The sequence below is a fragment of the Cucurbita pepo genome, chromosome 12 (genome assembly GCF_057944985.1).
Source record: "Cucurbita pepo subsp. pepo isolate OVF chromosome 12, ASM5794498v1, whole genome shotgun sequence".
In the NCBI taxonomy this organism is placed as follows: domain Eukaryota; kingdom Viridiplantae; phylum Streptophyta; class Magnoliopsida; order Cucurbitales; family Cucurbitaceae; genus Cucurbita; species Cucurbita pepo.
In genome coordinates this window covers 1723546-1742982 of record NC_141809.1, presented here as the reverse complement: position 1 = coordinate 1742982, position 19437 = coordinate 1723546, and the positions used below count along the sequence as shown (strand labels likewise).

General features: G+C 32.3%; 2 protein-coding genes and 1 long non-coding RNA gene across 4 annotated transcripts; 1 reads left to right on the top strand and 2 right to left on the bottom strand.

Annotated features, from left to right (window-relative positions):
* Positions 1-416: 416 nt before the first annotated feature.
* Positions 417-7755, top strand: LOC111807320 (anaphase-promoting complex subunit 7). 2 transcript variants are annotated; one of them, XR_015423232.1, is made up of 19 exons: positions 417-577; positions 719-787; positions 936-986; positions 1090-1224; positions 1372-1434; positions 1513-1628; positions 1922-2006; positions 2489-2548; positions 3282-3327; positions 3515-3588; positions 4233-4283; positions 4365-4565; positions 4641-4685; positions 4775-4868; positions 5040-5185; positions 5284-5513; positions 6155-6215; positions 6502-6954; positions 7041-7755. XR_015423232.1 is itself a non-coding variant. In XM_023692988.2 (18 exons), exons 1-18 carry the CDS (start codon positions 509-511, stop codon positions 6586-6588), a joined length of 1683 nt encoding a protein of 560 aa, XP_023548756.2. In that variant the 5' UTR covers positions 417-508; the 3' UTR covers positions 6589-7039. The 2 variants fall into 2 exon arrangements, 1 of the variants encoding a protein (XP_023548756.2); XM_023692988.2 differs by lacking the exon at positions 7041-7755 and having other exon boundaries at positions 6502-7039.
* LOC111807321 (monothiol glutaredoxin-S2) lies at positions 7055-7527 on the bottom strand. The gene has a single exon (XM_023692989.2). It carries the CDS (start codon positions 7525-7527, stop codon positions 7219-7221), a length of 309 nt encoding a protein of 102 aa, XP_023548757.2. The 3' UTR covers positions 7055-7218.
* Positions 7756-15294: 7539 nt separating the features above from the next.
* Positions 15295-17853, bottom strand: LOC111807394 (uncharacterized). The gene is made up of 2 exons (XR_002816941.2): positions 17582-17853; positions 15295-15746 (listed from the first exon to the last, which is right to left on the bottom strand). It is a non-coding gene; the product is annotated as an uncharacterized LOC111807394 (long non-coding RNA).
* Between the last annotated feature and the right edge of the window lie 1584 nt (positions 17854-19437).

Sequence of the window (19437 nt, the reverse complement as noted above, 5' to 3'; positions counted from 1 at the left end):
AGTCCGAGTATCAAGGAATACTCCATCCACGGTAAGCATAAGAATACAATGTGACATCTCGAAAATCAAGTATCAGTGCAATAGCCAATGAACGGGTAAATAAGTTTGTGTCTATTTGAGATTGAAAATTGTGGATTATTGATGTAAGATGGTTCTCCATATAAAATTTATATTTAATGTATCAATTAATTAAAAAAAAAATGATATTTGTCGTTAATTATTTCAAAACAAAATGTTTTTCAAAGTTTAATACTTTCAAAGTGGCGAGACGAGATTGTTGTTGTGGGCCCAAAGCAGCCTGCATAGCCGATTTTTGGGCCTCCGTCCGGTTATTGGGCCAAATATTTGGGCCTTTTTAAAATAATAATTTCGGCCCACACCAGATACGTTCTTCCTTTGCAGCAAGAGAGGGAGGGAGAAGAGAGCGGGTTCTGTTGAGGTTTCCGTGACAGCACATTTGGTTCAAAATTTTCAGCAATCTTCCGAACTAAGAACTGCTGAAACAAAAATGGAGGTTCCAAAGGATCAAATCTCCACTCTTCTCGACCTAGGGCTCTACAGTTCAGCTCACATGCTGGTAAGCTTTCGTTTCTCTCATCGCTTTCTCTTCAGTTTATATTCACTCACTCTCAACACATAAACAAGCAAATTCACCTTCTTCAAATTCGGATTGGAGATCGGACTAAATCTGTTCGGTGTTTTTTCTTATATTGTTCAGGGTTGCTTTCTTGTTTCATCGCCTGCTGCTAATGTAGAATCCAGTCCTCACCTCAAGTCTGAGAGCTTGGTTTGTAGTTCTGAATTCATTTACTGCTATTGTACTGTTTTCAGAAGATTTTGTTCATCTTTTATCGCATCGTTTTTTGAAAGAAATTTCTGCACTCTAGTCCATCTTGTAGTTGGTCCTTTTTTTTACTCTGTTTCTTCGTTGCTAGGTGCTTCTTGGGGATGCATTATTTCGAGAAAGGGAGTATCGAAGAGCAATTGTAAGTCTCTGAGTTGATTAGATGCTGCTTACTCCAGGATTAGTTTTATGCTAAATTATCTTCAATAATATTAGGGGTGTAACTTTCTTGTATAACTTGACAGCATACTTACAAGCAAGCCCTGCAATACTATAAGATTATTCCTAAACAAAATTCAGCTACTATTAGAAGTTCTTTGCAGTCAAACAGATCCTCTTCTCCAAACTCTTTTAACGTATCGGCCATTAATGAAAATGAGGTAGAACGAAACTGTTTCCTATTATGTATATCTTGTTTATTTTCCCTTCATCAGCTTATTTGTTGCAAAATTGTTCTTTTCAGTCTTTTAGGTGATTTCTTTTCCCTTCATGATTCATATTATGCCTTGATATTGTTATTACGACAGGTGAAGTTTAAAATTGCGTCGTGTTATTGTGCATTAAGTGACAACAGAGCTGCCCTTGTAGAGGTCTATCTCTCTCTCTCACATGCGCTCGTGCACAGATATTCTACTTGATGTTAAACTTCTGTCAGTTATACCTTGCAGATGGAGGGAATTCCAAGTAAAGCAAGAAATTTACAAATGAATCTTTTGATGGGAAAGCTTTATAGATTTGCGAGACATAACCGTGCTGCTATTGCATGTTACAAGGAGTGCTTAAGGTTAGTTAGTGAAAGCAATTGTGCTGTCCGTTGCAAATACGTACATGGACACTTGGTTTTCAATTCTTAACTTATATGTATTAACTGTTTTACGGATCCTGCACCATTGACAATCAAACTTGTGACTGCAGACATAACAACTTCGCTGACTGTTGTTTGTTCAGCTTACTTTTTATGTGGTTGTTGACTAAAATTATTATACTTTCTCCCTCCCATAACAAAAATTCAGATTCACGCTCTAATACTTGTTTTTTTTTTTTTTTTTTTTTTTTTTTTTTTTTTTTTTTTTACAGAAATTGCCCTTTTGTGTTTGAAGCTATTATAGCTTTAGCAGAACTTGGCGCTACTGCCAAAGATATCATTTCGTTGTTTCCTCAGGTTGGTTTTCGAATCTATTGATAGAAAGCACTAATTGAATGTAGGGACACGTAATTTTTAATTTGTAGTTATATCTTTATTCAAAATTTCAGTAGTATAAGTTTTTCAATGTCATATGATATTCCTGTAATTCTATTAGCTTGTCGAGTTCTACAGTTAGGTTTCAGAAGCTGCTGACCACTATGCTTATGATAGGTTTTACGAGATGTCAAACCTGGCAGTCCCGTCTTTTGGTTTTGAGTCTCTTATCGTCTTTCTTCTTTTTTAATCCTTGTATTGACTTCTATTACCATATTCAGTGTCCACAGAGATTCTTATGCTGTCTCCAAAATATTAGATTGAAATGATGACCTCAGTTTTTCAGTTAGCATGAAGATCATTTGCATCAATGCTGGTTTTGTTTTATCGTAATTTTTGTTTGTAGAAAATTTAACATCATTTTACAATTTTCCCCTTCTGGTTTCTTTTGAATTTTATTTCAGACATCAAACAGAAGTGGCAAAACTCCTTTTGATCACTTTGACTCAAATCGCTGGCTGCCAGTAAGTGTTGGAAGAGATAAGCAACTAACAAGCTTCCACTTTTCATACTTTACGATTTGGTTTAATTGTGAAATGACGAGCCCTTTCTCATTTGCTTAATTGTAGATAGCTTTTTCCTTTTCTTTTTTTGAGTTATACACGGAGTGTCGGGATTTAAATCACCAACCTTGAGGGATGATGCAGATACCTTTACTACTGATCTATGCTCATGTTGCCTTATCAAATAGCTTTGATGTTAGTAGGCTTTTAAGCTGCACATGTATTTGAGTTTTGAAACAAACTTCCATTCAACAAAGAGAAGGATGAAGTGTCCAATTATTACTACCCATTGTTTGCCAGCCAAGAATAGGGCAAATGGATTCACATTAATTGATATAACATGCTTCCAAACTCAAAACCTGGTGTATTCTATGCTTGTTATTTTACCAATCATTTTAAAGAAATGTAATGGATAAGTACTGCCTAGTATTTGATCACGGGAAATTTCCAAATGAGTAGTTGGTTTAAATAGTCGTCGACCAAGTATTTGTATTTTCTCTGATTTTGCAAGCACCAACAAATTGTGCGATCTTCTGTAGATCATGGGCAAGTTCAGAATTAGTTTACAAGTTCAGAATTAGTTTAAATTGTTTTACATGTCTTTATTTTCCCGTTATATTTTAAAAATTCATTAGTGTTTTCTTATTATTATTTTTTTAAAAAAGTGCTTATGTTGTTTTGAAATTATCTGCAGCGCTATGTTGAGGCCCAGTGCTGCATTGCGTCAAATGATTACAAAGGTAAAATACTGTCTTCCTGTTCGAACTATGATAATTTATGTCACTTTATCCTGTAAGCACTTGATAATATTCATCCTCCTCTTATGCAAATGATATACAACTTGGTTCATATGAGTTCAGACATCAGCTAGCTTTCTCATTTCTCTCTATATTTATTTATGATTACTTTTTTAAATAACCTTTGCAGGTGGTTTGGAGCTGTTTTTGGATTTATTGCAACGTTTTCCCAATAATATTCACCTGTTACTTGAAATTGCAAAGGTGGGTTCTTGTGATAACAAATCTAAGATTATGAATGTTTAATCTTGGGCAACCCTTTCTCCTCAAGCATATTTGTGGCTCCTAGTGAAACGGAATGTTGAAACTGGATGAAGTTTCTCACTTCTCTCTGTATTCAAGTGGAGCTAGCTTATGTTGCTTGTAGCTGAGGGAGAAGAATATCCATAATTGTTTTGGCAGTGGGCATTACATCACCTTTATGTGTGTGCTCTCTTTCAAGTTTTCTCATATTCTGTTTTGCTGTATGATGCCCCTTCATGACAATAATGTTTTTGCAAAAATACTTCCTGTTTTCACTCATTGAGATTTATGTCTATTTAGTCCAAAACATTTAAATATGTCTAATAGGTTCTTAAAGTTTCAATTTTGTGTATACTAAAATTGGATTTTACGTTAGAACCCTAAATTTTCAATTGTATTTCTCGTAGATCCATGAATTTTAAACATATCAAAGTTCAGAGATCAAATTGATACAAATTTGAAGGACTAAGTTTGTAATTAAGCACATACATTTTCATCTATTGGTGCGTCATACTTTATTTGATGATATTGAATGTTCTGTAAGCATAAAAAAAAACTCTTTCGCCCTTTCCTCCTGACTAACATGTTGACAACTCTGTGTCCAGGTTGAAGCCATCATGGGAAAAAACGATGAGGCTATCATGAATTTTGAAAAGGTAACGTGAAACGTCAGCGTAATTATGATAATGATCTACGTCTTTCATCCCCCAGTAACATTTAATTTAATGTTATTACAGGCACGATCAATTGATCCATATCTTGTAACATATATGGATGAATATGCAATGCTTCTGAAGATGAAGTCTGATTATTCAATGCTAAACAAGTTAGTCTATGACTTGTTAAATATTGATCCTACAAGACCAGAAGTTTTTGTGGCTTTGTCTGTATTGTGGGAAACAAAAGATGAGAGGGGAGCCCTGTCTTATGCTGAGAAGGTTTGTTATCAAAACAGAGCTTTGGGATTTGTTTTATTTTCTATATGTTCTAACATTCATACTGTGAATAATCAGAGCATCCGAATCGATGAAAGGCATATAACAGGTTTCATCATGAAGGTACTTATTAAATATACGTTTGCAAAGAGACCTGAATAGAATGCCCACCAGAATATCAAACACCTCAAATTTCTAGTTTCTACTTTCAGGGAAACCTGTTATTAGCATTGAAGCAGCCAGACGCAGCCGTTAGTGCGTTCAGGAATGCGCAAGAATTGAGACCCGATATTCGTTCATATCAAGGTGCAACTTTTTAGGGGAAAATATCATACAATTATCATACCGCTCTCAATGTTACCTTCATTTTATTTTGGTTTTTGTGCATTCGTGAATGCAATCAAACTGTCGATAAATGTATTTCGTTGCCTAAAATGCTCAAATTTCAAATGGTTGTGAATTCACTTTTGGCTGCAGGCTTGGTCCATTCTCATCTAGCTCTGTCTAAAATAAAAGAGGCATTATATGCTGCTCGGGAGGCAATGAAAGCGATGCCTCAATCTGCAAAGGCTCTAAAATTAGTTGGAGATGTACATGCTAGTAACTCAGGTGGTAGAGAGAAGGTACATGACTTAAAGATTTGTTTTGTAGTAATTCAGACTTTGAGACTGCTATTAGCAAATATATTTCATATGTGGATCTGGCATGGAATTTTTGATAGGCCAAGAAGTTTTATGAGTCAGCCCTTAGGCTGGAACCTGGTTACCTCGGGTCGGCATTAGCTTTGGCAGAGCTCCATGTAATCGAAGGTCGAAATGGGGATGCTGTATCCTTACTGGAGAGGTACCTTAAGGACTGGGCTGATGATTCTCTTCACGTAAAACTAGCTCAAGTATTTGCAGCCACAAATATGCTGCAAGACGCTTTATCTCACTATCAAGCTGCATTAAGGTGAAACGTTATGCACAATGCTTTCTGTTTGCCCGCCCCCGCTCCATTCTACTGGCAATCTCCTGTTTTAAGAGTGGAAAATCATACCCATTAACCGAAACTTTCTACATTATACTCACAATTATGTATGACTAACAACCTCACTAAACGTCGCTGTCTCACTCTGTAACAGCCCAAGCCCACTACTAGCAGATATTGTCTTCTTTGGGCTTCCCTTCAAGGTTTCTAAAACACGTCTGTTAGGCAGAGGTTTCCACACCCTTATAAAGAATGAGTCGTTCTCCTCCTCGACCAATGTGGGATCTAATACACCCATAGTTGGACCGCCTCGCCAACTAACATTATTCTATACATTCCCTCTCCCCTTGCACACTGAATTATCCCGGTGTGTCAAAAAAAGTAGTTCCTCGAGAATCCAACTAACTGTAACAAGTACTTAGGATCTCTTATGTTACATAAGACTTGGTTCTGAAACAGTCTAGCTTCTGCAAGTTCAACCTAACACTATTCTGTTGTCCTTTTCTAGTTTTATTAATTTTTCCCATGTGTATTTTTCTTCAGCTTTCTTGCTTCTGTAGCGGTATTTTCTGACCATTGCCTTTTTTCATGTCATATTTATTTGGTTTATTAATCATGTACAGGATGAATCCCCAGAACGAAGCTGCCAAGAAAGGTCTAGAGCGCTTAGAAAAACAAATGAAGGTTTGCTTTTATTTATCAATGAAGGTCTAGAACGCGTAGAAAAACACAGCTTAAAAATTTGAGGATATATACAAGTTCTAAACGCTTTTTTTTTTTTTTAAGAGACAATTTCACTGATGATTGAAAGCAAGAAATTGAACATTGCTTCAATCACGCATAGTCTAGTCCTAAAAAGGGCCTACGCAAGGGCACTGCGTATTATTTTTCCTTTAGAGGGAAGAGGGCATTAGAACATGAACAGCTCATTGAAATGCATTTCCTCCTCTGAAACACATTAATATTGCAGGGAGTGGATCCTGATGCACCTGAAGACGACGAAGACAATGAGGTCGATGATGCCGACGGAGACCAAGAAGAAACCGAACTCTTATGAGTAACAATTCAATCCACAATGTTTACATTTGCAAGTAATGATTTAGATAACGACCCTCCGATGATGAAGAGTAAATAGTAACTTGTACACGTGCGGATGAATCATTTGAAAGAACTGCAACATGATTTCACAACCATTCACACAAATCTCTCCAATCACTCATACAGTTTCACATTGTCGAGATCAACCGAACAAAAGTTGGCGAAATCATAGCCACTGCATTCCGATTGAGTAGCTGCATACGAGGTACTTAAATACTATGATGATTTCATGACTATGAAAACTGAAATCTGTATGTATTTTCGTAGCAAACGAAGAGCAGTCTTTCGTGTAACTTATGTACACAAGATCATTGATTATATTCAGGTAGAAGCCTATGTATTCTTCTGTGTATTTCTGAATTAGCTACTCGGTTTTACATTATTAATGAACTTTCAAATATTTCTTTGCAGATGGAAGATTTGGGTTAGTTTTTATACTTCATGAACTTTATTACTAGATAAACCAAAACATTACATTACATCAGATTACATTGAAGTCACCAAAAAAGGACTTACATAAGGACTTTTCAAGTAAACTCTCTGAGCTTAGGTATGTCAAAAGTTATAGTTAGAGGGGGGGAAGCAAAGTTTAAACCCATAAAGCACCAGCCCTCCTAAGCATTGGGATCAAGTTCCTCTTAAGGTGAAGGCTCATGACTTCATTAGCGCCGCCGACGAGTTCACCACCAATGAACACGGCCGGCACGGCGGGGTTGCAGCCAATGCGGAGGAGGGCTTGCTCTACTTCTTTGCCTCCAGGAAGCTCATCGAGCTCGTAGACAGTCGGGTTAACTCCGAAATCACACAAGAGTGTCTTGATAGAATGGCTCATACAGCAAGTGTTCTTGCTGAACACAACCACTGGCCTGTCTGAAACCAACTTGTTGACAGTCTCCATTAATGAGAGGTTAGAAGTGAATGGGAAGCAAAGGAGAAGCACAGAAAAGGGGAATGGTTGGGATTGTAGTGAGGAATGAAGGCCCCAAAAGGGGATATTTATAACAGCCATTTTGTGAGGAGAGAGAGGGAAAGAAACAGAGAATGTTCGTTTGGTAGAGATATTTGAAGGAGCTGGAAACTTCCAAGCCACTCTTTTGAATGGGATATATTGCAAAAATTATGCACAGCTTCGAATCTTTGCATATATATATATATATATATATATATATATATATAATATATATTATATATTATATTATATGTGAAAAAACAAACAGAGACGTGTCCTTTGTACGGTTTCCACATACAAACTCTCCACAACAGAGAGAGCTTCCAAATTCCTTTTACAATCAGATCACATTTCCTTTTTCTCCAATCTTTTCACCGTCCAATTCCTTTTATTCTCTTCTCTCTCTCTCTCTCTCTATATATATATAATATATATATTTATTTATTTATTTAAAGAGGACTTTCTTTTTTCTTAATCTTGTATCTAAATAAAAAAATGTTAAATTATTAAAAATTTAGTATTTGAACATTGAAAAACGTCTAAAAAGTCTGGAAATTTATGTCTAGTGGGAGCCTAAATGTGAGATTCTACCTCGGTTGGGGAGAAGAACGGAGTATTATGTATTAAGGGTGTGTAAACTTCTCCTTAGCATACGCGTTTGGAAAACTCAAAGAAGACAATATTTGCTAGCGGCGAGGGAAAATTAAGGGTGTGTAAACTTCCCCTAGCAGATGCGTTTTAAAAACATTGAGAGAAAATTCGAAAGAGAAAACTCAAAGAAGACAATATTTGCTAGCGAGCGGGGAGGGAAAATTCAAAAAAACGTTGAGGGAAAATTCAAAAAAATGTTGAGGAAAAATTCGAAAAGAAAAGCTCAATATTTACCTATGGTGAGTTTAGGCTACACTAAACTTTCACTTAGTAGGTCAAAGATTTATTAGACAAAAATTTGAAAGTCAAAGGAATTAATAATATTTCTTTAAAGTCTTTAAAGTTTATAAGTTTTTTCTATATATATATATATATATATATATATATATATATATATATATATTTATTTATTTATTTATTTAAAGTGATTTCCTTTTTAATCTTATATCTGAACTAAAAACAGTTAAATTATTAAAAATTTAGTATTTGAATATTAAAACGTCTAAAAAGTCTCTTTAAAAATAAAAAAAAACTAAGAGGCTATAAATAAAATTGAAATGTTTAGTAAGAGTCTGAATTTTAAAATTAAGAGTATAAATAAAGAAAAATTAAGAGTCTATAACAAAACTGTGTATAAGCCAATCAGAATGTAAATACTCAACTCAATTGTTTAAGGTATTATTATAAGCTCAACTAAGCGGTGTATAAATTTGATGACGATAGCTCTGTTTCTGATTTGATTAGTTGTTCTTAGTCAAAAAAACGACTCGGGTTTATGAGAAAAACTTATTCTTATTAAAAAAAAAACACATTTAATTAACGCTTTTTTTCCCTTAACGTCAAAATTTTGTTCCTTTTTTCTTTAATATATATATTCTTTTAGAATGAAATCCAGCTTTATTAGATTTGATAATTCCCTTCCTAGGTTTAGAATTTGGATTTGCCAAATTAAACATCCACACCCAGAATAATAATAATAATAATAATAATAATAATAATAATAAATAAAAAAAATACTTATTTATTTATTTTAAAAAATAAATAAAAATATTTTGGTGGTGTAGCTATCTTGGAGGCATCTATTGAGCTGGAGAAAGTATTTGGATTTATCCATATGAAAAATATGGCCCTTTTTTTTTTTTTTTTTTTTTTTTTTTTTTTTTTTTTTTTTTTTTTAATTTTTTGGATTCGCATCCAAATAAAAAACAAAGAAATTGAAGAACAAGCTCCTACTTCCTTTTCCTTTCTTTTGCCCCCAACAGAATTCTCCAGACCCTTCAATTCCTAACCATTCTTACAAATTTCCATAAATTTTTACAATTTTTTAATAATTTTTCTCGCCTCCTACCAAAATGTTCGTTGTTTGAATTTCCATATTATAATTTTTCGATTATATCTACGTGTCTTTAATATATATATATATATATATATATATATATATATATATAGTAAAGTTTTGTATTGTGTACGAACGTGTATGTATATATATATATATATATACATGTATTGTGTATAGTAAAGTTTTGTATATGTATGAGAGTGTACGTGTGTGTATATATATATATACACACACGTACTGTGTATAGTAAAGTTTTGTATTGTGTATGAACGTGTACGATATATATATATATATATTAAGTTTTTTGATTTTCGAACGATATAACTTTGAGTTAGTTTCAAGGTTTTAGTAATATCTTAATTAATGTTTCGGTTTCTTTGAAAAATATAATTTTTAGTTTCAGGGTTTTTTTTGTTAATATCTTAATTATTATTTCCGTTTCTTTAAAAAATATAATTTTTAGTTTTAGGGTTTTGCTGATATCTTAACTAGGGTTTCCGTTCACTTCAAGAATATATCTTTTAGTTTTAGGGTTTTGTTTCCGTCCATTTAAAAAAAAAATATAAATTTTTAGTTTTTAGGGTTCTATTTATCCTTCTTTACCTAATTTTTACGACGTTTTTCTTATATTTTTTTTAAATATAATAATAATAATAATAATAATAAATTGAGCTATGTTTAAGTCGATTATTGAAACAAAACACGATCTCGAGAGATTTAGTCAAGAAAAAGTAGAATAAGTGAGCTAAGTCCTAAGTCTCTCATTTCGCTTTCAAATCTCTTATATGTTCAATGAGAGAGAGAGAACGACAAACCATAAAAAGGAGCCGTACATGAAAAACAAAAAAAAAGCAGAGAATTGAAGCTGTGAAAGATGCTGTAATATTTATTTTATTTATTTTGAGGTCCCCAACATTATCTCAATTTTTTTTCTTTTTTTTTTTTAATAAATATTTTCGCATTTATACTCTTTTTTAAATAATTTAATCCCTCTACTATTACTAATTTTAATATTAAATTTTTATTAAAATTTGTCATTAATGAATTAAAATAAAAATTACAAATTTCATTTCATTTTCAGCCCACAATTTATTTTAATTTCCTTTGTTCATTTTTATTTAACTAATTTTTTTTTAATATTTTATAAAAATTTAAATTTCAAGCCAAAAGGAGTGTGTAATGCACTCGAATCTCGACCGAATTTAAAAATTTTTGGACCACCTTTATGATGGTAACATTTTTTACAAGACTGTGTAATTTAAATAAATTATAATTTAGTTAAATTATAAATTTAGTCCTTTAATATTTTAAATTTGTATCGAAGTTTAAAAAATGTTTCATCAATTTAATAAATCTCTAAACTTTTTAGCATTTTCCTAATATTTAATTTTTTTTTTTATTAATTTCATTGATTTTAGACTTAATTTAGTATTTTTAAAATTTAGAGAATTATTATATAATTATCAAAAATTTATGAACTTATTATATATATATATAAGAGACGAATCGTTCGGTTTAAATGTGAGATATGATTAATTATTTGATTTTCAACTGAAAAATTTTGGGACGTCCTCGAGTATTCTTAGTTCAAGAGGGACCCGACAACAGGAGGGAGCTGGTTACTCGAAAAGAAATAGGCCCGAAAATTACACTTTTGTTAATAATTTCACCAAAAACCACATGTTGTAATATAACCTAATGTTTTTTAAAAGGAAAAATATATTATTGTTAAGGATAGGTTGATGATATCAATATATCATACAAATATAGTCTTAAATAAAAACTATATAATAAAATGGCATCGCTTTGAAAGGCTTCTTCGCCTTTATTTATTTTATTTATTTATTTACCTTTTGGAATCTCTTATAAGTTGGTGATCGTGAATGCATCTTTCGTACGTAAATTTAAATTTATAGTTGGGGAATATTTTTTTGAATATTTTATTTAATTTTTAAAATATAAAAAAATAAAATAAAGTGGCTCAAGACGTAGGCCAAGAGCCATTTTTTTTTTTTTTTGTGAAAGGGTTGCTTTTGAGTTCCATACTTCTTATACGCCTCTCTCGTTAAAAGGGTAACCTACTTTTCATGCATGCATTTAGCTACGAGCATACTCGAAATAGAATTAGGTCCCGAATATAGGAAATTTTGCTTTTCTAATGAGATCGAGATTTGAACGTTTGGACCTTTAGAAAGAGTCATTATAGCTGTCTCGACAACTAAGTTACGAGCTAAACTTTTATTTTTACAGTTTGATTTGGGGTTCAAAACCCTCTAATAAGACTGTTGTTATCTGATAAAGCTCTACCACAGATCACACCATGACTACATCTTTTGAGCTTCACGACTTCTTTGTTCGGAGATTCCACCGAAATGACTAATTCAAGGGCATGTGTATGAATCCGAGTTTACAGTTATTAGACAACAAGTAACGACACTTCGTGTCTTTTTAAGGATTAGTCGTAAATGTTTCCCTTCATTGAAAACAGTTATCATCGCTTATATACTCGTGATATTCTTCTTATCTAGCTGATCTAGAATTTCGATAGCATTCTCAACGTAATAAATAATAAATATTTTTTTTTAATAAAAAAAACAAAAACCAATTGAAACCTTAAAATATTTTTTCATTTTATTTAAAAAATATGCAATGTCGGTTCGTGGCATCACATGAATGGTATATTATTTATTTATTTATTATCAATTTTTAATCAATAGAAAATTAAAATAATTATATAATTCTTTATAATATTTTATGCTTTTACATTTCAAAAACCACAATTTTACACTAATCTCATTCCAATTAATATTTATTTATTACCATTTCTTATTTAGATAAACCCATCATTTAACATTATAAATAAAAAATCATAATAAAATAAAGTCGTACTTCTCGGATAACAATCCGACACCTAAACTCGAAGTCACGGTTAGATATGATTGGGTTTAATCCTATCCGACCCAACCCAAAAACTTCAAACGACCGACGTATTTTAACAGTAGATCAGGAAGAGGGAGAGTCGGGTCTATTCTCTCTCCGAGCACAAACTGAAACAACGAAACGAAAGACCAAAAATAGGTACAACTTTCAGGAGACGAGATGACTTTTCGAGTAGTACAATATCATTAAATTATAATATATTTTAAATTAATTTCTACTTTATTAAAGGTATCAAAATTCATTATATAGTGGGCATCTTCTAATCCTTACTTATATCACTAAGTAAGTAAGAATATTACAAAAATTCCTTTATTTTCTATGCTATTATTTTTATAAATAATTTCCAAATAATAAAATTAATAAGTTCACAAAATTGAAATAAATAAATAAATAAATAAAGGGTGTGTTTTTTTTTTTTTTTTTCCAAAAATAATTTTCCTTTAATTTTAATTTATTTGTAATATTAAAAAGATTTTATTCTTTAATAATAATTTCTTTTATTTATTACTGATCAGCTTTGGGTGGCCGTTGATTTGTCACAATCTGATAATCCCACCATATGATATTCGATGCAAAATTTTGACATTCTTTGCTATTATATGATCTTCTTTTTAATTCCTATATTCTATAGCCAAATATGTTTGTATCATACTATACTATAAATTGATTATTCGAAATTATCGTTACTCGATTTGCCGCATAATATCTTTATCATAATGTATACAATAAAGTAAATATTAACTTAGTTTAGCCGTTAAAATATTTATTATTTTCTTTAAATTATTGTAGGTTTCTCGAGATTGTGGGTTATCTAAATTCTATTACTATATTTGTGAGATCCTACATCGATTGGAGAAGGGAACGAAACATTTCTTATAAGGGTGTGGAAATCTCTCCCTAGCCGACACGTTTTAAAACCTTGAGTGGAAGTCCATAAGAGAAAGCCCAAATAAGACAATATCCGCTAGCGGTGGATTGAGAGATCCGAGATCAGTTAGAGAGGAAAACTAATATATTTCTCTTTTGGTCCCTGAATTTTGAGTATCCTTACGTTTTAAGACGTTAAATTCTTTACTCTTGAGTTTTGATTTTAGTTTTCGTTGGGTCTTAAATTTCAGGATTTTACATTTTTACCCCTAGTGATATGAACCCAGACTAAGGAATGAGAACCAAGAAGTTACAACGAGCTTTAATCACTTATATTCGAGCTATGGTTAGCTCGTCAAAGAAAGTTCTAGAAGATGTTTGAGTCTTTTCCTACATGTTGTGCAAATTTAAGCAATAAGTGATGATGATCAAATTCTTATACCTCTGATTTTAATTTTTGAAAATTATTGTGTTTTAGAACTTGAATGCTCGAGTCATTCAAGTAGTGTTGATCAGACCTTTTGTGGAGTAGTTCGAATCACGAGTTTCTTTGCTTTTGATCTTGATTGTCAAGGTAATCCGTTTCAAAACTTTCTCTTATATTGATTTCATATCGTTATTGAGATTTTTGTACAATTTATATCTAAACGTTTTATTTTTTCGAACAAAGTTGTTGGATCAAATTCTGAAAATTACATAAGCACTTAGTTTCCGCTCATGCTCGATTTTTAGTCTTTTGTATTGATTTTTTATTTTTTAATTTATGATAATTAATTAGTGCATAAGAGTTTTGGCAGCCACACCTTAAGTAAAATGGTATAAAATTATTCCGTACAAGAGTATGTCCCACGTTGGTTGGGGAGGAGAACAAAACACTATTGATAAGGGTGTGGAAACCTCGCTAGCAGACGCACTTTAAAGCCTCGAGGGAAAGTCCGAAAGGAAAAGCCCAAAGATTCTCGAGCATGATCAGAAGTCGAGAGGGAAAGAAATGGAATCGACTCTCCCGAGGACGTTCGTCTGTAGGCCCGTCGTGTCGAAATTTTTTATATAAGTTTTTAGTTAGGGATGATCGTGAGTTAGGTTGAGTAAGTCGAACGGACACATTTTTTATAGATTTAATCCAATTGTTTAAGTTGTAAATCGTTTCGACCCAAACCAATCATATAAAAATAAAATGTTTATTTATTTTCAACATTTAATTAACATTTGCAATTCAATATAATATAAATTTTACAAAAAATATCTTCTAAATAATTAAAAATGACTTTTAGGAGGGGTTGATAAATAAATAATAATAAAATAATAATATAAATTTTTATATATTTTGAACTCCCTTAATATATTTATTTTAATATTTATGTATAGAATGACAAATTGCGTAGATAAGTAAAGAAATAATAAGTTTAAGAAGAAAAGAAAATCTAAAGAAGAATATAATATTGTGAAAGATTAGAAGTATTGATACTATATTTAGCCACAATTGGCATCACAAAACAAAAGACACATTACTATATTTGGTGCACTTATATATTCCTCTTTCATATTCTTTCCCCTTTTTAAGATATTATAATTAAAATGATTTCTTAAGATATTATAATTAAAATGATTATGAGTTGACCAATATCAACTTTCCAAGTTTCTTAACAAAAAAAAAAAATTTGAAACTCTAACCTAAAAAATAATGTAAATACCTCAAATATAATCATTTTAGCTTAAATGTTTGTTAGACTTAATAAATTTTTAATTTTTATTTATTTATTTATTTATTTATTTCGTGATAGTTAGTGTTATAGAGCTTCATCGTCCTTGAAAGAAGGGAATACTCGTTGGGAACAACAATACTCCACATTGGAATGACATTGTCAACTTCTTTTTCCTACACCTTAGAATTTTTTAAGATAAGGGCATAACTCTGATATCACAATAAACAAACGACCTTTCATATTGGTATGATATTGTCCACTTTGAACATCAGTTTTCGTAGTTTTACTTTTAATTTCTTCAAAAAAAAAAAAAAAAAAAAACTCATACCTATGGATTTTTCGCTCGTATACCTATAATCTTCCCTTTAATTAGTCAGTGTAGGACTACAATCTTCTAGAAGTACTCATTCTACACGAGCATGATTATTGCATAATCATTTTTCAGCGCAAACCCCAATCTAACCTCAATAAAATTCACATATTTCAAGGAAGGAAGAAAATACCGTTTCATCAGGATTTCCAAGAAACTTTATAGCTCACAAGTCAGGGCAAAACGACGACGAATTTGGTTCATCCAGTCTTTTAGTGTAGATTTTGGGGCCTGTTATGCCCCTGTAGCGGCTAGCCCAACAAGGAGATGGTTAGTAATGTCTTGCCAAGTGCCCCTAATGGAAAAGCACCATTTATTAGCACACTGACTAATGTATCAACTTGTCTTAAAGAAATAGTAACCATAGGAAACTTGTAAGAGATCTTAAATATCAACCGGAAATAAATATAATTGCATATTTACCGTGAAATTATAACACCTGAATAAAGAAGAGATATATGAATAAATCGAAACTATATTCGAATGAGAAAGATCCAAAGGTTAGGATGACTAAGAAAAGCTTAAAAGGAATTGAAAGTCGATACATATACCAACAAGGTATACCTTCCTTTTCAGTGGCTCAATCATAAGAATTTATGATTAGGGTGCTTTGCTTATTACAATTCTATGTTGGGTAATCTATAGCAAATCTTCCTAGAATGCATGGGAGTAAGGACAAAGTATGTCGGAAAAACTTGTGCTAATGTGTGGAATAGTCTTCACTCTAAGAAGCGAAGATCATGTTGCATGGGATGTAGGAAAATGTCAAGGTCATCCGGTGTCAAATCTAGATTTTGAATCTCACCTATGGGTCGACTTGGACAGCCTACGTACTAATAATGAGTGTTCATTCATTTCCGAGCAATTCATACTTAAAACTAAAAATGAAAAATGTGCTTATGTACGAAAAGAGGGAAATGTGATCCTGCCTAGAGAACAAAGTTTCTATGAGATCCCATATCGATTGTAGGGGGAACGAGTGCCAATGAGGACGATGGGTCCTAAAGGGGGTGGATTGTGAGATCTCATATCAGTTCGGAGGAGAACAGAATATTCTTTATAAGGGTGTGGAAACCTCTCCCTAGCAGACACGTTATAAAAACGTTTCAACAAAACAATCATTGATGTGTTTCCCACGAAGAGTTGTGTGAAGTACATGTTGTTGTTGAGTTTCTTGATTCCTCCAACGATTTGAAAATCACCCATAGTGTTGATTATACCTTAGTAATACCAAACAAGTTCTTTCGACATAAAACATGCAGAGTCACGAACTACTCATGACACAAAAGAAACTGACTCACTAATAATCTCAAGAAATCGTTATGATGTGTAAGATTAGACAGAGCTGCAACCAACCACAGAGCATACTAAGAATTCAAAGAGATCAAACAACCTACACTAACATGGCTCTGATAGCAAATTGTTAAACATAACTGTTTGAGGAAATCACTTGCACTCTTTATTAACACCAATCAAGAAGAGATTACAAGACACTCTGTACATACTACTACACTTCATGTTTTGAATTTTCTGATATTATCAGTGAATGAGTTTCTTTTGTGTCGTGAGTAGTCCGTGACTCTGCAAGTATTATGTCGAAAGAGCTTGTTTGTTATTACTGAAGTATAACCAACACAATTTCCAAATTATTTGAGGAATAAAGAAACTCAACAATTACAACAAGCGGATAACATGCGTGATGTCCTATTTACAAGAACAAAACCATTAAGAGATTGTTGGTAAGAGTAAAATAAAAGGAAGATTCTAATGGCACTTTCCCCAAATGGAAAATCAAACCAGGCAAAAGCATATTAGAAGTGACCAGAAATCTAAAGAAGCATGAAACACGTTCATGACGCTGTTCTAAGAAAAACGATACTATTTGTGTTCAACAATGCCACCATAGGCTCAACTCGTCAGTCCTCTCTATCCTCGAATTTGCAAATGTACAAAATGACGGGAAAAAATTCGTCAAAACCTAGTCCATCTAACCTTCGTAACAGGAAATTTAAAAATCAAATCCCTGCCGAGAGATCCGACTAAATTAACACAAATAAATTCCGTATGTTGTGGAAATCAATTCAAAATTTACCTCTTCCTAGCCATTTTCGACAGGTAATGTATCGTTACCTGAATCGTCGACAGATTCATCCTCATCGGAGCCTGCCGAACGAGCGATCGCTTCGAGCTCCTCATTGATCTACTCGCTTGTTGGTTCCTCTTCCTCCGACGATCTCGAACCATTGGACTAACCTTCATCGGAAGACGCCTGTCGCTACAAGTGTTTTGCCATAGCTTTTTCTCGGACGCCGGGGAGTTTCAGAAAAGAGTCCGTGAAAGGGTAGTGACCCGACTTCTTGACAACATGAATGTTTTATGGCCCTTGGATTGAAATCAACGGAGATGTGCGGCTCGGAACGATTCGTTACGTGGTACCATAATTTTCCCGCCAATAATAAGTCACTGCGAGTTCCCCGCGTATTTCTGGGTTGTGGGCCTTTAATGGGCCTTCAAGTTGCATAACATGCCCGGCCAATCTAGCCTATTGGGGTACTTGAAATTACGTAAATAGCCTCCTCATACGTAATCTTTTTTAACTCGTTTTTCTATTTTTCAGTTTAATTGATGATAATAAACCTACCTTAATTATTTATAAAATTAAATATAATATTCGTGGCATAATTTAAAATAATGATTTCAACCCCTTTTAAATTATTTAAATTGAAGTTAAAATTCCGACGTAAATGAGATTTAATTGAAAATACTTTATTGCCCTTATAGATCACAAGTGGAGATTTGGAATAATAAGATTTTTTTTTTTTTTAATATTTAAAGAAAATAATTAAAATATTGTAATTAATTTGAAAAATAAAATAAAAATAAGAAAGGACAGTCTGCAAAAGCAGGTTGCCGTTGGCCCGTTGGCCCGTTGGACGTTTAGATTAAATAAAATAATATATAAAATTTGACCGTTAGTCATAGCATTTATTATTATAATATTATTATTTACTTTTAATCTTCACCGTTCATTTGTTTTTTTAATTCAATCCAATGATCTAAATTGAATTTTGATTTTTGTTACTTTCTATTTAAATCAATTTCTCCATTTTACACAACACAATTTCTACCGCTTTGATTCCCTCCAAACTTTTCAATTTTCTTCTTCGGGCTTGAAAGTGAACCAAATTACGGTATTATTTTCTCTGACTCTATTTTTTTTTTAATATAGAAATTATTATTGTAATTTATTGCGTATAAAATTATTTGGAAAATTTTTATAATATTACCCACTTCGAGGATTATCATATCAAATCAAACAATTGGTATTGAGCTTGTTTGTGTAGAACATTGTTTTTTTTATGACAAATTTAGGAGTCACCCATGATATTATTGAAGGAGAGTCTACCTCTAGGCCTCCTTATTTTGATGGGTCAAATTATGGTTATTGGAAGATTAGAATAAAAATTTATTTACAATCGATTGATTATAGTTTATGGTTAAATGTCGTTAAAGGTCCTTACGTTCCAATGAAAAATGTTAATAATACTAAAGTGCCTAAATTAGAAGATGAATTCGATGAGTATGATGAAAAAATGTTCTCTTAATGCTAGAGCTATACATTATTTGTATTGTGCTCTGAGTAATGATGAATTTAATAGAGTATTGATGTGTTCTTCTGCAAGTGAAATTTGGAAAACTCTTGAATTAATTCACGAGAAAACAAATCAAGTTAAAGAAACACAAATCAGCATGTTAGTTCATAATTACGAACACTTTAAAATGGATGTACATGAGTCTATTGAGGAAATGTTTACTAGATTTATTAATATTATAAATTCTTTGAAAAAACTTGGTAAAATTTATTCTGCCTCCGAAAATGTCTCGAAAATTCTTAGGTCTCTACCTAAAAATTGGGAGACAAAAGTGACGCATATTCAAAATGCAAAGGATCTTACAAAACTTACTTTGGAAGAACTCATCGGTTC